The sequence below is a fragment of the Humulus lupulus genome, chromosome 8, assembly GCF_963169125.1.
Source record: "Humulus lupulus chromosome 8, drHumLupu1.1, whole genome shotgun sequence".
Taxonomy (NCBI): domain Eukaryota; kingdom Viridiplantae; phylum Streptophyta; class Magnoliopsida; order Rosales; family Cannabaceae; genus Humulus; species Humulus lupulus.
In genome coordinates, this window is record NC_084800.1 from 183,069,341 (window position 1) to 183,083,750 (window position 14,410).

Sequence of the window (14,410 nt, forward strand, 5' to 3'; positions counted from 1 at the left end):
CGACAGGGACCTGCTTACCGAATTTTGCGAAAGGTACAGAATTGTGAAAAGTTTCTCCTCCGTGGCCTATCCTCAAGCAAATGGCCAGGTCGAGGCTGTCAACAAGACTCTCAAGGCAAGCCTCAAGAAGAGATTAGATGAAGCGAAGGGGGTCTGGCCAGAACAGCTCCCCCAGGTCCTGTGGGCATGCCGGACCTCGCATCGGACTCCTACGGGTCATACTCCTTTTTCCCTAACCTTCGGGAGTGAGGCAGTCCTCCCCGTGGAGGTTAAGGTGCTTTCGCATAGGGTCCAGTCTTATGACCAGGACCGCAACCACGAGCTACTTTGCGCTTCCCTTGACCTAGTTGATGAAAGGCGAGAAGATTCACAACTCCAGCTCGCCCATTATCAGCAGAAGATCACTCGCTATTTCAACTCCAAAGTCAAAAAGCGCGCCTTTAGTGTTGGCGACCTGGTCCTAAGGAGAGTCTTCTTAGCCGATAAGGATCCCAAAGATGGAGTCTTGGGACCGAACTGGGAGGGGTCATATCAGGTCATCGAAGTCATAAAAGAGGGGACTTACAAGTTAGCTCGTCTTGATGGAGGGGTCGTTCCACGGACTTGGAACGCCATCCATTTAAAGAGATATTATCAATGATTCCCTTGTAAGGCCTGAAAGGCCATTTTTCATGTATTAAGCAATGAGAATTAACTCTTCGTTTATATTTGTACATGTTTTTCAAGTGTAATCTAAAGTAACCACGAAAGACCCTTTCCCAGTTACTTGGGGGGCATATGGTACCTGGATATAACCAGGTCGCCTTAATGACTTAGAAGTTGATTCTTATCGATTGACCGTTGTTTTTCTTAAAAAACGCGAGATATTAATAGGGATTAACGCAAACTAAGTCCTGTCCTGGATATAACCAGGTCATAAAACTTAGAAGTTGATTCATATCAATTGATCGTTGTTCTTCCTAAGAGCTCGAGATATTGATAAAAATTGACATGAACTAAGTTTTCAAATTAAGTTCCTGGATATAACCAGGTCATAAAACTTAGAAGTTGATTCATATCGATTGATCGTTGTTCTTCCTAAAGAGCTCGAGATATTGATAAAAATTGACACGAACTAAGTTTTCAAATTAAGTTCCTGGATATAACCAGGTCATAAAACTTAGAAGTTGATTCATATCGATTGATCGTTGTTCTTCCTAAAGAGCTCGAGATATTGATAAAAATTGACACGAACTAAGTTTTCAAATTAAGTTCCTGGATATAACCAGGTCATAAAACTTAGAAGTTGATTCATATCGATTGATCGTTGTTCTTCCTAAAGAGCTCGAGATATTGATAAAAATTGACACGAACTAAGTTTTCAAATTAAGTTCCTGGATATAACCAGGTCATAAAACTTAGAAGTTGATTCATATTGATTGATCGTTGTTCTTCCTAAAGAGCTTGAGATATTGATAAAAATTAACACGAACTAATTTTTCAAATTAAGTCCCTGGATATAACCAGGTCATAAAACTTAGAAGTTGATTTAAATCTATTGATCGTTGTTCTTCCTACAGAGCTCGAGATATGGATAAAAATTAACACGAACTAAGTTTTCAAATTAAGTCCCTGGATATAACCAGGTCATAAAACTTGGAAGTTAATTTAAATCTATTGATCGTCGTTCTTCCTAAGGAACACGAGATATTGATAAAGATTAACGCGAACTAAGTTTTTCAAAAATTGTAACTAAAATGCGTAGAGGCAAAGGGGAGTAAATCAATTAAAAATAAAATTGAGTTAAATTGTCTCGAGGTGGAAGCACCTCATGCAAATGTTACACAAAAAAATTATCATTAAAATTTTTTTTGAAGGAAAGGGCACGAGAGAGGAAGGCCCTAAGCTCCGCCAGGTGGCCCCTTGGAGGTCACCGTCTCGCCCTGCTCAGCTGCGCCGGAGCCTTCCCCGGCCTCGGAGGGCGCTTCTTTATCAAGGCGAGCTCTGAACTTCACCAGCAAGCGCTCCCAGATGTTCGCTGCCAGGAAGGAGAAGTCGGCGTCCGGGTTGTAGGCCCAGCAATGGTAGAACATGTCTTCCATGGCCTTGTCTGAAGTTGCCCGCTCGACATCCAGGGCGGCCTTGGCCTCAGCCTTTGCGGTATCTAGGTCTGTCCGCGCAGTGGCAAGGGAGGTCTCGAGCTCTTTAAGCTTGGGGCGGGTCTCTTCCAGCTCGGCCTGCGAGGTCGCCAAGGCATCCTTGATTGTCTGCAGAAAGGTTTGATGAGTGGCCACCACCGCCTGGTGCTCGCTCCTCATTTCCTCGAGCTGAGCCTTGGCCCTGGCTATACTCCGGTGGAGAGCAACGGCGCCCTGCGAAATTGGAGAGGCAATTGCCTTAGAAAAAAAAAAAAAGAAACACAGGGCAAAGCATGATAATAAAAAGCCATAAAAGGGTGAAGTCAGCTTACCGTTAGGGTCATGCCCAGTGAAGATTCCATCAAGCCCACCGGGCTCATTGTCTCGATGGCCCTGAGCTCCTTCTCGTTGAACTTCTATATGTGGCTGACGGCGTAGTTCGCCGACTCATACACCGTTCCCCGGAAGGCCTCTGGAATCTTCTCCAGGTCCTGGGGATTGACTGGGATGCGTACCTCGGAGGGTACAATCGCCAAAGCCTCGAGCTCCGCCCCTGCGTCCCGGGTAGGGGCTGGAGCTCGCGGAGGGGGTGGGGGCATGCTGCTCCCCCCTGCAGCAAGAGGAACCGTTCCCACGACCTGGGCAGCCGGGGGTTGCTCTTTCTCCTTTGCAGGAGACTTGTTTGGGGTCCCGGCGGCATTTTTAGACGCCCGGAGCCTCTTCATTCTTGGCCCAGCAGCCCCGGCTGACGGGTTCCCCCCGGCGAATGCACCTCGCAGACTCTCTTCGGGCTGAGACATCTCTTCTGTCAAAACAAAGGCATGGTTAGTACAAAAGTTAACAGCCATTCAAAAACAAAAGCAAAGAGAAATTCAAGTGTATATATATATGCTAAAAGGGATCCTACCCTCTGGCTAGATGAAGAACCTATGGTTACGAACATCGGCCCCGGAGCTCCCGCGGGAGAATCTAAGTCGATTATTTCCCGAGCTGGTACAAGTTCTGGATCTGACTCTGGCTCCGGACTAGATTCTTCTACATATTGCCTAGGTCCCGGAGCTACGACACCCCTCCGGAGTGATGGCCATGACCGAAGGTTGGTCCCATACTCCTCGAATAAGATCGACCTAAAGGCTAGGGTGTTATCTACGACTACGGTACCCCTAGGTTGGCTATCTTGGTAATCCAGCACAATCCTATCGACACAGTGAAGCAGAGTTGTGTCCAGGTCCGGATCACTTCGGTGACGATGGACGAGCTGTCTAGGATTGAACCTAGCTAGCCTGGGGTCGGCAATGGCCCTATCTAAATTCCTAAACATGTAAGGGTTACCTTGGCCAGAAGGACCCGTGGCTGCTCCGGCCTGAATCCTCTCCTCGTCCATTCTCTGGGCGACCTCCAGCGCCCGCTTCCTGTTCCTCACGAGGGGAACTTCGTCCTCCTCCTCTTCATCCCCCGCGACCTCCTCCATGATGGTAGGTCTGGTGTCGCGAGCTGGGGGAAGCCCCCGAGGCCTCCTCAGGTTCAAAGTCTGATTTGGGAAAATCAGCTTGCAGGCCACCATCGTCTCGTCTGTTACGAGCACGCGGTAATCCTTCTCACTGGGGGGTAAGCTCGCCAGTGTCTCATATTGTGCCCCGAGGGTCACAGATTTCTCTGTCCTCGCAAAGATAGCTGCAGGATTAGTCTAAGTCAGAAAGTGATACAGGAGGAGCTAAACGATGCTTAAACTTCTGAGCTAAGGTTGAAAAGCACTTACGAGGATGATTGAAGTAGTGGAGCTCGCAGTTTCTGAACCCCGTCGACAAAAAGAATTGATCTTTGAAGTCGTTGGGGTGGCTGGGCAGCTCGATGACCGCAGCCGTGTTGGGGAATCGGGTTAAGTAATAAAACCCGTTGCCTCGCCCCCGCTACTCCGGGCTGGCCTTGAGGCAAAAAAAATAAAGAATGTCCGCAGGAGTGGGGACCTCCCACTCCTGTTTCTGAAACAAATATCTCAACCCCGCCAACAAACGGTAGGAGTTGGGGGAGAGCTGGAATGAGGCCAACCTCACATAATTGAGGAAGTCAGCAAAATACTGGTCTAGCGGGAGGAAGGCCCCCGCCTTGAAGTGCTCGTCGCTCCAGGCCACGAATGCCTCGTCGAGTGGTGCGCAGCTCCGCTCGCCTTCCGCGGGAGGTTGGGCAATCACTGAGGCTTTCCCCAGCCCGATGTTGTGGGAGAGGAATATTTTATTGATCTTCGCCTGGTCGGTAATCTTTGAGATGATCCTCTCCGCCTCAAAGAACACGTCAGGGGCCACCTCGAGCTCCTGTTCCACCGCAGGCCTGAAGTTGGGGATCGAGTATTCTGCCATCACCGCTTTTCCTTTGTCTTGCTAGGAGGCCAAGCTGCCAGCGGTCTTCTTTGGAGCGTTCTTCTTCGGTGCCATCTAGTCGCCTAGCGAACAAAAGAAAATATTTCAGAAAAGGCGACCTAAGCATAAGGAAGAATTAAAGTGTTCTTTGCACGAGCTGAGGTAAGCCCAGCCCGTGGAGAGTAAGACCATGCGGTTCTATGAACACGCGCCTGTGCTCCCAACAGATCCCAGATTACTCGGAATTCGTGTCAGGAGGGTCAGGATAGAATTGGCCTTGGAAGGAAAGTTTCAATAGGCAAGGAAGGCAAAACCGCCTGTGAAGCGTGTCCCCTAAGCTACCCGGTTTTGCACCCAAAATACCAAAAATCTTGCCCAGAAAATTTCCCCAGAAAGTGCATCCTGTAAACCATACTCCTAAGTGATTTCCTACTGCAAAAATACCCTAACCTAAAAGGCTTTCACCCTTCATACCCACAAAAACCAGCAAACCCTTGCATGCAGCTACAGTAAATATTTACCTAAGCTACAGTAAAAAATATTTTCAAACACATGCACAGTCAGGAGACTTACAGAGTGTTTGGCTGGGAAGTGGGTGAAGGAGTCACCTAGGTCGGAGCTTCATCGGAGTATTTGTTTCCAAAGCTTCGAAGGAGTACTTGCGCCTGAACTTCTTGAACGCTGAGAATGGCAGTCGGAAAGAAGAGGGTTTTTCTTCTGAGGTGAAGAGAGAAGAAGAAGAGAATTTCTGAGAAATTTCAAGTGAAAGGGTGGCCCATGCGTAGGGTGGCCACCCCTTTTATATACGTGAAGGGTCACGTAAAGAGGGCCGTTGGATGGCCCTGATGTGGGATCCAAGGCCTTCCACTCGAAATGCGAAACGACGGCTGAGTATAGGCTAGGCCATTAAATGCGGTTCTCGGAAGACGTACCGTCACCAACCACGATGCTACACGTATTAGGCGCTTGCATAAAATGTGGAATGTGAAGAGTTCGTGGGGAAGCCTAAAAGCCCCTACTGTGGCCTTATACGACGTCGTGTACCACGAGTAGGGGCTTGGGGGGAAGATGTACGCCCTGATTTTCCCACGGGCTGATTAGCGAGTTGAGATACGGCCTAATCATGATCATCATGTGGACGTCCCCAAGACCGGAGCTGTCATTGTAAGGTCCTACCACTTTAGCTCGAGGTAACCTAAGGGTCCGCCAAGGTTGCTCAAGGATTGAGTCTGGACTCTGAAGGCCGCAGGTCGAGTGAAGTATCCAGCTCGTGGTACGAGCTAGAGTCGGAGGCTATGACCCTTTATAAAGTCAACCACGCAAGGTAAACGTGCATATATCAGACATCACGTGTCTGATATATCCCTGACTTCTTGGACACGCAGCAGGAACGTGCGTATTCAGACACCCACGACTGGGTTGGGCCGTGCGGCCCATTATCCCCTTTCTTATTGATTTGACCACACTTATGTGTCAGGTTTAGGAATTAATCATGAATGTCACAGAGTTGATATGATAGGTAAGAATGTCACGGGATAACCTTCTTACCAACTCCCAGGTGCCTTCTCCTATATATATGGAGAGCTTGGGAGTTAATAGATGTTGGATTCTCAATTGTAAGAAATACCCTGTAATCAAATATCCAGTATATAGCAATAATACTGACTAGTGGAGTAGAATGATTTTAACATTTGAACCACTTAAAAAACGCATTTGGTGTCACCATCTCATTTCCAAGATCATTCATCTATTTCGGTTCAACATAAGCACTAATCTTTTTCTCTTCTTTTCTTAATTACCTGTTGGGGAAGAACCGCGTCAACAAATGTGTATACATTTTTTTTTGAAAAAATAAATATTTTAACAAACTTTCATTTGTTTTATTATTAATAAATAAATAAAAAACACAAAACCATAATAAAGCTATATAAATTTAAATATTCTTTTAGTTTTTTGTGAATCAACATTTTCCCAATTTTTTTTATTACTTATAACTAACAAATACACTAATAACATTATTAATAAATTTATGTTTATTTAATTTTTTCTAACAATTTCATCAATTATATAATCCAACAAAAAACTATATAATCCACTCTTATAATTTTTTTGGTAAAAAATGATAAATCCTTTTGTTGACTGTGAATTTAGCCAACGACGTAAGAACGTCAACTACGACAAGCCTTCAAGAGAATAATAAACGACAACAGACAGTTTTTATCAATGAAATTAAATAACATGAGATTTTATAGTGGTTCAGCCCCGATGATCGGTAATAGCCTAATCCACTTAGAGATTTTATTACTGTATTTACACTCAAGATCAGATGAACCGTGTCAACTGAGTTTCTTCAGTGTAAAATATTCCAGAATACAAAAAGGGGTTCTCTCAGGGAAAACACTTTCTCTCTCTAGAACACAGGTTAACTCTTGATTTTTCCAAAAGTCCTTTTACGATCCTCCCAACTTTCTATTTATAGACCTGTGATTCTCAACTGATATCCCCTTTAGATCGGGATATTTCATTATTTACCTAATATTTATATTACAAAATAAATGTTTAAAATACAACTGATCCCTAAATTCGAGTGAGGATTGAGAGATTCCCGGACGCTTAGACCAATTCTCACTGAAGTAGTTTCGGGCACTTTGACGTAGTCTCTCATGCATGTTGACTACTCTTCAAGCTTTTCGTAGGTCAAAGGTGGTATGTGCATGGCTCTCCTCGGACCAAAGGTCATGTACATTTAGCTCTCCTCGGACCAAGGTGGTCCGAGGGTACTTACTTTGCTTCTTACTTCGGGCAGATTCGAGGCATCCCCTTCATTGTGTCCGATCGGACACAATAGCCTTCTTCTTTGGCTTAAGGTGGTTCAAACCACCCTCTTTGGCTCCTCCAGTCAAGGTCCGATCGGACCTTGCACTCTTCTCCTCGGACCAAGGTGGTCCGAGCCATCTCTTCTTGCCATCTCCTCGGGGCAAGATGGTTCAAGGCACTCCCATAGGCACCTTGTTCGATCGGGCACAATGCTCCTCTCCTCGGACCAAAATGGTCCAAAGCACCCCATAAGCATCATGTCCGATCGAACATAACTTTCTTCTCCTCGGACCAACATGGTCCGAGCCTTTCTTCGTTCAACCAAGGTCCGATCGGACCTTGGACTCTTCTCCTCGGACCAGAATGGTCCGAGCCTTCTTTTACACACCATCACCTTGGACCCAAATGGTCCAAGGTACCTCTCTTATGAGTATGTCCGATCGGACATAGTTCCATTCTCCTCGGACCAAAAATGGTCCGAGCCTCTCCTTTTCAACCAAAGCCCGATCGGACTTCAACATATTCTCCTCGGACCAAGGTGGTCCGAGGTACACTCTCCTCCTCCTTCTCACCTTGTTCAAGCCCAAGTATACCTCTTCTTCAACATACCCGATCGGCCATTATGTGGCTTTCCCCTTGAGTAAAACTTGAGCCTTGGTCACTCTTTGAACACACTCGAGCCAAACTTAACAAGAGGTCCCCTAAGCTTAGGTCCGATCGGACCTATTGCTTTTATCCTTTGCACCAAAATCCAAAAGTCCCCTTCAACTTTTTGGACTTGCACCAATTCAATTATTAGGGTCTTTAAACTGAGGTCTGAGCCAAGCAACCCCCAGTCCAAATATTCTCTTCGGTCGGGTGTATTTGGCTTGACTATCTGTCTAACTCCTTAACTGATGTATTGGGCCATTACTAAGCCAGATCACCCCACTAACTCATGCCATGTGTCAATTTTACTGCCACGTCATTCTTTTCAAATTTTTGGGATAACACCTTTTATTTTTAACTTATGTAACAATTAAATAAAAATAAAATTAATTACATGGTCAAATTTATAATAAAAATAAAATTTAATGATAAAATTAAAATAAATTTGTATGTGATATTTAATGATGGACAAAAAAAATTGGCGTAAGAGTACTCCTAACGAGTGTTCTACTCTATATTACAAAAAACATTACCAAAACATAATTTTTTTATAATTTAGCTCAAACTTTTACATTATACGATACATCATATTATCTATTTTTTCTTTACATGATTTAAATATTATATTTTTAAAAAAATATTTTATTCATTTTAAGAAATAAAATAATAAAATATAATAATATCACACTCATATATATACAAAAATTTATAAAAAAATAATAAAATATTTATAGCTTAATGAATAGTATTTCACTACATATAGAAAAATACTATTAATTTAAGTATAAAAAATATAAATTTACATTACTAATTGAAAGACTATTTAATTATTTTTTCTCTATATTATAAAAAAAATAGAGTTTATGCTTTTTTAGACTTTGTGTTTTGCCTCATTACTTGTGTGGACCATGTGTTTTGATAAATTACTTTTTGGACCTTGTATTTTCTAAAATAGTTTAAATAGACCTCTAAATCCAATTTTGATCAAAGTTTTTTGAACTAAAATCACAAATAATTCATCAAACTAATATCTCAGAACAAAAATATAATCATTTTGCCTAAAATCTGTATTGTTATATTCAATTTTTCATTCATCAAAATCAAATTTAGGAGCATATTTGAACTATTTTACAACATATAAAATCCAAAAAATAATTTATTAAAATACAAAATCTAAACCCAACCCAAATCTAAAAAAAAAAAAAGTATAAACCTGGATAATAAAACATTTTACCACAATCAAAATTAAGTCACGCGTCATCAAAAGTTTTTTTTTTGAGCAACGCGCCATTAAAAGTTGAGGGCATAATTTATGTGCACATTTCACTAGGCTCTGTAGAATTTTCTTTTTCAATAATTACAGAAATCCGTAATAATAATAATAATAATTAAAAAAAAAGTACAAAACCCAAATCCGCTCTTTTTAGCATGGAATTGGGAAAGTTGGGAGAGAGTTAGGAACAAAATGGAATTATCAGAGGAGGCGACCGAGAAGAAAAAGCAGCGGCGACAGAGAAAGCCTCCTCAAACGACACCGTTCGAGCACTCCCAATCCCAACAGAACTGCGATCAGAAATTTCTCACGAAAGAGAATGACGACGATAAGTGGGCAAACGACACTACAAAAATGCCCAAACGCCGGCCGCGGGTGGTTTCTCCATATTTTGAGAAGAAAAAAATGAGGGAAGACCCAAAACCAGAGAAATTGAAAAAGAAGAAGAGAAAGAATGGAGCATTTGAGGAGTCGGAAGAGCCAAAACCAGAGAAGTTGAACAAGAAGAAGAAAAAGAATGGAGCATTGGAGGAGGTGGGTTCTTCCCCTCCAACTCCGAAAATGCACAATAGCAGTGGTCGCCGACGACCGCGAGTAGTTTCTCCCTATTTTGAGAAGAAAAAACTGAGGGAAGAGCCAAAACCAGAGAAATTGAACAAGAAGAAGAGAAAGAATGGAGCATTTGAGGAGGTGGAAGAGCCAAAACCAGAGAAGTTGAACAAGAAGAAGAAGAATGGAGCATTGGAGGAGGTGGCTTCTTCCTCTCCAACTCCGAAAATGCACAATAGCAGTGGTCGCCGAGGGCTTTCTCCCTATTTTAGAAAAGATGGAGAGAAGAAAACACTGAGCGAAGACCCGAATTGTGAATCCCAGAAAACAGAAAAATTGAACAAGAATGGAGGATTTGAGGAGTTGGTTTATCGGTGTGCTTATTCTCATTTGGCTTGTCAGTGGGCTTATTATCAGATAGCTTCTCGGTTGGCTTCTCGGTTGGCTTCTCGGTTGAGAAAAGAGGAAGAGTGTGGTGTGAGTAGTCCGAGTTCCCAAAGCGTCTTGGTCAGGAAAGAAAAGCATAAGAAGAAAAAGAGAACAGTAAAGGTGTCCCCTTACTTTGAAAAATCACAAGAAGAAAAAATAGAAGATTCGGTTCCTCTAGCTTTGGCAAAAGGGAAAAGAAAAAGCATCCAGCTTTCTGCTTCCGAGAAGCGCAGCGAAGCGTACGAGAGGAAACGCTCTGATAACACATGGAAACCTCCTCGTTCTGATGTTGTTCTCCTCCAAGAGGATCATCTTGATGACCCTTGGAGGGTCTTGGTCATATGTATGCTTCTTAATCGGACTACTGGCATTCAGGTACACTTTTCTCTTCTCTTCTCTTCTCTTCTTTATACCCTTGTCTACAATCTACTACCTTCTGTGAATGGAATGAATGGTTTGGTTTAGAGCTTTCTTTCCCATTTAAATGTTGTTTTTGTTGTCATTGTGGCTTACATCATAATTGTAAATTCATATTAAACAACTTCAGTGAGATACAGAAGAGTGTTTTCTTTTTGTTAGTTTAGCCAATTCCCCCTAAAAAAAGTAGACGTATATTTGATGGTTATTTTAGATAGATAGAAATGTCCTTTGTCAAGACAGTTTAGAAGACAAGGCAGGTTACATTAAGAAGAAGTTTGATTCTACTTGCAGGCAAGGCAGGTTATATCAGATCTGTTCAGTTTGTGTCCCAATGCCAAAGTTGCTTGTGAGGTTAGCTCAGGAGAGATAGAGAAGATTATACAACCTCTTGGTCTGCAGCGGAAGAGAGCAGTGGCTATACAGCGTTTCTCCCAGGAGTATTTGGGGGAAGACTGGACCCATGTCACTCAGTTGCATGGCATTGGCAAGTGAGTAACCACATTTTTAATTATTTCATTCATTGTTTACATGGACAGTTTAGTTTATTGTCTCCTTCATTAATGATCATTATTTAGCAAGCTTGGCATGGGCATGCTAATGATTATCTTTCTCTGAATTGCTGTTGTTCTAGGTATGCAGCTGATGCATATGCAATATTCTGTACTGGAAAATGGAACTTGGTAAAACCTGCTGATCACATGCTCAATTATTATTGGGACTTCCTCTGCAGCATTGCTCACACTTTGTGAAGTGGTGATTAGGCATTTTTGTTTCCTAATTTATGTGCAGAGTAACTAGGAAAATTTACATAACTATGTAGACATTTGGAGTGTCGAAAGATATGATAATATGGTATAATTTTATTGGGCATTCTTGAAGCTTCCCGCGCGACTTAGAGGTCGTCTTGAACTCTAAAATTTTGGGCTTTGTTCCCGGCAGTGAGAGAAATCTGACCTCAATGCTGGAACGGTAGACATCGTGGGAGGCCATTGATGGTCGAATGAAAGTAAGAAGACAGGGAGAAAGAGAGTGAGGGAATGGACCTTTCTGTAATTTTGACAAAATATTTATTTTATAAAATAGTAAGATTATCATAAATATTGAATTTTTTTTAAATATAATATTTAGAACCCAAAATGACACTTTTATTTTTATTTTCTTTTCGAAAAGGGAAAATGTCATCTTGGTACTGGGTTTTGGGATTGGTTCAATTTTGATAAAAATATTTAAATATGATCAATAATGCTTTAATTAAATGACTAAAATATTTTTCTTTAAAAAATATAAATTGTTTTTAAAATAAAATCACTTAATAAAAATTATTTTAATTAATTTATATATATATATATATATAAAGGAGAGCTTTAATAGATGATATGTCATTTTAAAATTATTTTAAGTTATTTTTTCTTTTAATTTAAATTTTTTATTAATAATTATTTAAACTTTATTTTTTTAGATATTTAAATAGGATATTTTTTTAATTAAATACCTAATAAACTAACAAAAAATAAAATAAAACAAAAACTATTTTTTTAGATATTTAAATAAGATATATTTTTTAATTAAATACTTAATAAACTAACAAAAAAATAAAATAATAAAAAAAACTACAAATATATACTATATAATATACTAATAAAATAAAAATTTTGAGGCTGTGTATAAAAGATTATATAGTGTGGTGGTATATAGTTAGTTTGGAAAAAAAAAACACTATGTTATGTTAATCTATAGCTATATATTATGAGTAATGATTGGAACACACTTAAATTGTACACAATTTTTACACACAATGATATGTATTTAATCTCAACCACATAATCAAAAGTGATGCGGTCCCCACTTAAGAATATCTATGGGTAAAATTGAATATACATCATAGTGTGTGTAAAAAGTGTGCAATTAGAGTGTATATCTAACATTACTCATATATTATATAAGGGAGAGCTTTAATGAGATAATGCAGTACTCTAAAATTTGTTCTAAAACATTCTATCTATTTTATCATTTAATCTAATTTTATATTCATTTTATAGATTATAATAATATATATATTATATAAAAGAGAATTTCAAGGAGATTATGTGACACTCTAAAATTACTCTAAAATACTATTTATTTTCTCCTTTAATCTAATTTATATTCATTTTATAGATTATAATAATATAGTAATTTACAAAATTATAAGTAGTTACATATTTTTTAATTTTAAATAAGATATTTACAAGATATTATTATTAACTCTATCTATTTTACACATTTAAAAAACTAAAATTGATCCAAAACACTTTATCTATTTTCTCATTTGATTTCATTTTTTATTCATTTTATAGATTATAATAATATAGTAATTTAAAAAAAAATGTAAGTAGTTACATCTTTTTTTAAATTTAAATAAGATATTTACAAGATATTATTATTTACTCTATCTATATTAATCGTTTAAAAAACTAAAATTGTTCCAAAGCACTATTTATTTTCTCCTTTAATCTAATTTTTTATTCATTTTATAGATTATAATAATGTAGTAATTTAAAATAAAATGTACCATACACGTTTTAAAAATTATGTAGTTACATATTTTTTAAATTTAAATAAGATATTGTAATGCCCCAAATTTCCTAATAAGGTTTAGGACCTTGATTAGGAGGCCGGGAGGGCCATAATTGATTTATTATCCTATTTAATGATTATATGCATGTTTACGTGAATTATATTATTATATGATGGTGGATGCATGCATATGGGTTCATATTTTAATCATGAGGGCATTTTGGTATTTTGGCCACTGTGGGCGTAATTGTGTATTTTGGGTGCATGATTGTGATTAATTAATATAGCCACGTTATAAGGTGGATTGGTGCGAGCTAATCGGCATGAGGCGATCATGAGATGTAAGTGTTCGGTCTAGTCATAACGGGTTTAAGTTCGGGGCTCGGGGTGAGTCTCGGGGTCATTTTGATGACTAGAACATTACCGGGGATAAAAGGGTAATGGGATATGATTTATTGGTATTTGGGAATATTGAGAATAGCGGGAATTGGAGAGCGTTAATTATAATTAACGAGATAGGCGGGAAAGGACGGTTTTACCCTCGGAAGCCTTTAGAGGGATTTATTTGGCCTAGGGGCATTATGGTCTTTTGACCTTAAGGATTTATATCAGCTCATTTAGTTTAAAAGGCTGTGGAAAAGTGTAAAACAGAGCATCATCCTCATCTCTTTCTCTCCCTTCCGTACGTGTTCTTCCCTCCATCTTCCTTTCAATTTTTGAGAGCCAACTTGAGGTATCATGCTAGGAGATCAAAGGTGGGGGCTTAGGACTTTGGTTCAATAATTGAAGGGGGTCTAAATCCAACTTGAGGTAAGGTTTCATCCAAGAACTTAAGCTATACCCTGTTTTTCTATTAAGCTTTCAGTTGATAATTTTGATGTGTTAGTTGAGAATTAATGGAAGTTCTTGAGTTTGGTTGATTGGGTTATGATGAGGGTGAGTTGTAGATGATGTTTGGTGGTTGAATTAGATGTTTGGGATTGATTTGGAGGGTTGGTTTTAAGAGAAATCGCAAAGAAGATGAACCAGAAAGTTTCTGGTCTGTAATTGGCGCAGTAGCGCTAGGCAGGGCTTAGAGCTGGGCTCTCTGACTTGGAAATAGGGCTGCAGCGCCATTTAGTAGGGCTGCATCGCTAGTCCATTTTTCAGCAAACCTATTTTAGGGCTCGAAATGATCCTTAAGGCTCGGGGTTTGGTTCCTTTGCCCCGTTTGAGTATATTAAGATTCTCGAGAGTGGGGGATT

General features: G+C 39.9%; 1 protein-coding gene across 1 annotated transcript; it reads left to right on the top strand.

Moving 5' to 3' along the window:
• Window positions 1-9,355: 9,355 nt before the first annotated feature.
• Window positions 9,356-11,708, top strand: LOC133798765 (uncharacterized). The gene is made up of 3 exons (XM_062237242.1): window positions 9,356-10,565; window positions 10,902-11,098; window positions 11,242-11,708. Exons 1-3 carry the CDS (start codon window positions 9,405-9,407, stop codon window positions 11,357-11,359), a joined length of 1,476 nt encoding a protein of 491 aa, XP_062093226.1. The 5' UTR covers window positions 9,356-9,404; the 3' UTR covers window positions 11,360-11,708.
• The last annotated feature ends 2,702 nt before the right edge of the window (window positions 11,709-14,410 follow it).

Bases quoted from the DNA above. Each gene is read 5' to 3' on its own strand.
- LOC133798765 (XM_062237242.1), top strand. From the start codon at position 9,405: ATGGAATTATCAGAGGAGGCGACCGAGAAGAAAAAGCAGCGGCGACAG. The intron at 10,566-10,901 runs GTACACTTTTCT...TTCTACTTGCAG, and splicing joins ATCGGACTACTGGCATTCAG to GCAAGGCAGGTTATATCAGA. The intron at 11,099-11,241 runs GTGAGTAACCAC...CTGTTGTTCTAG, and splicing joins CAGTTGCATGGCATTGGCAA to GTATGCAGCTGATGCATATG.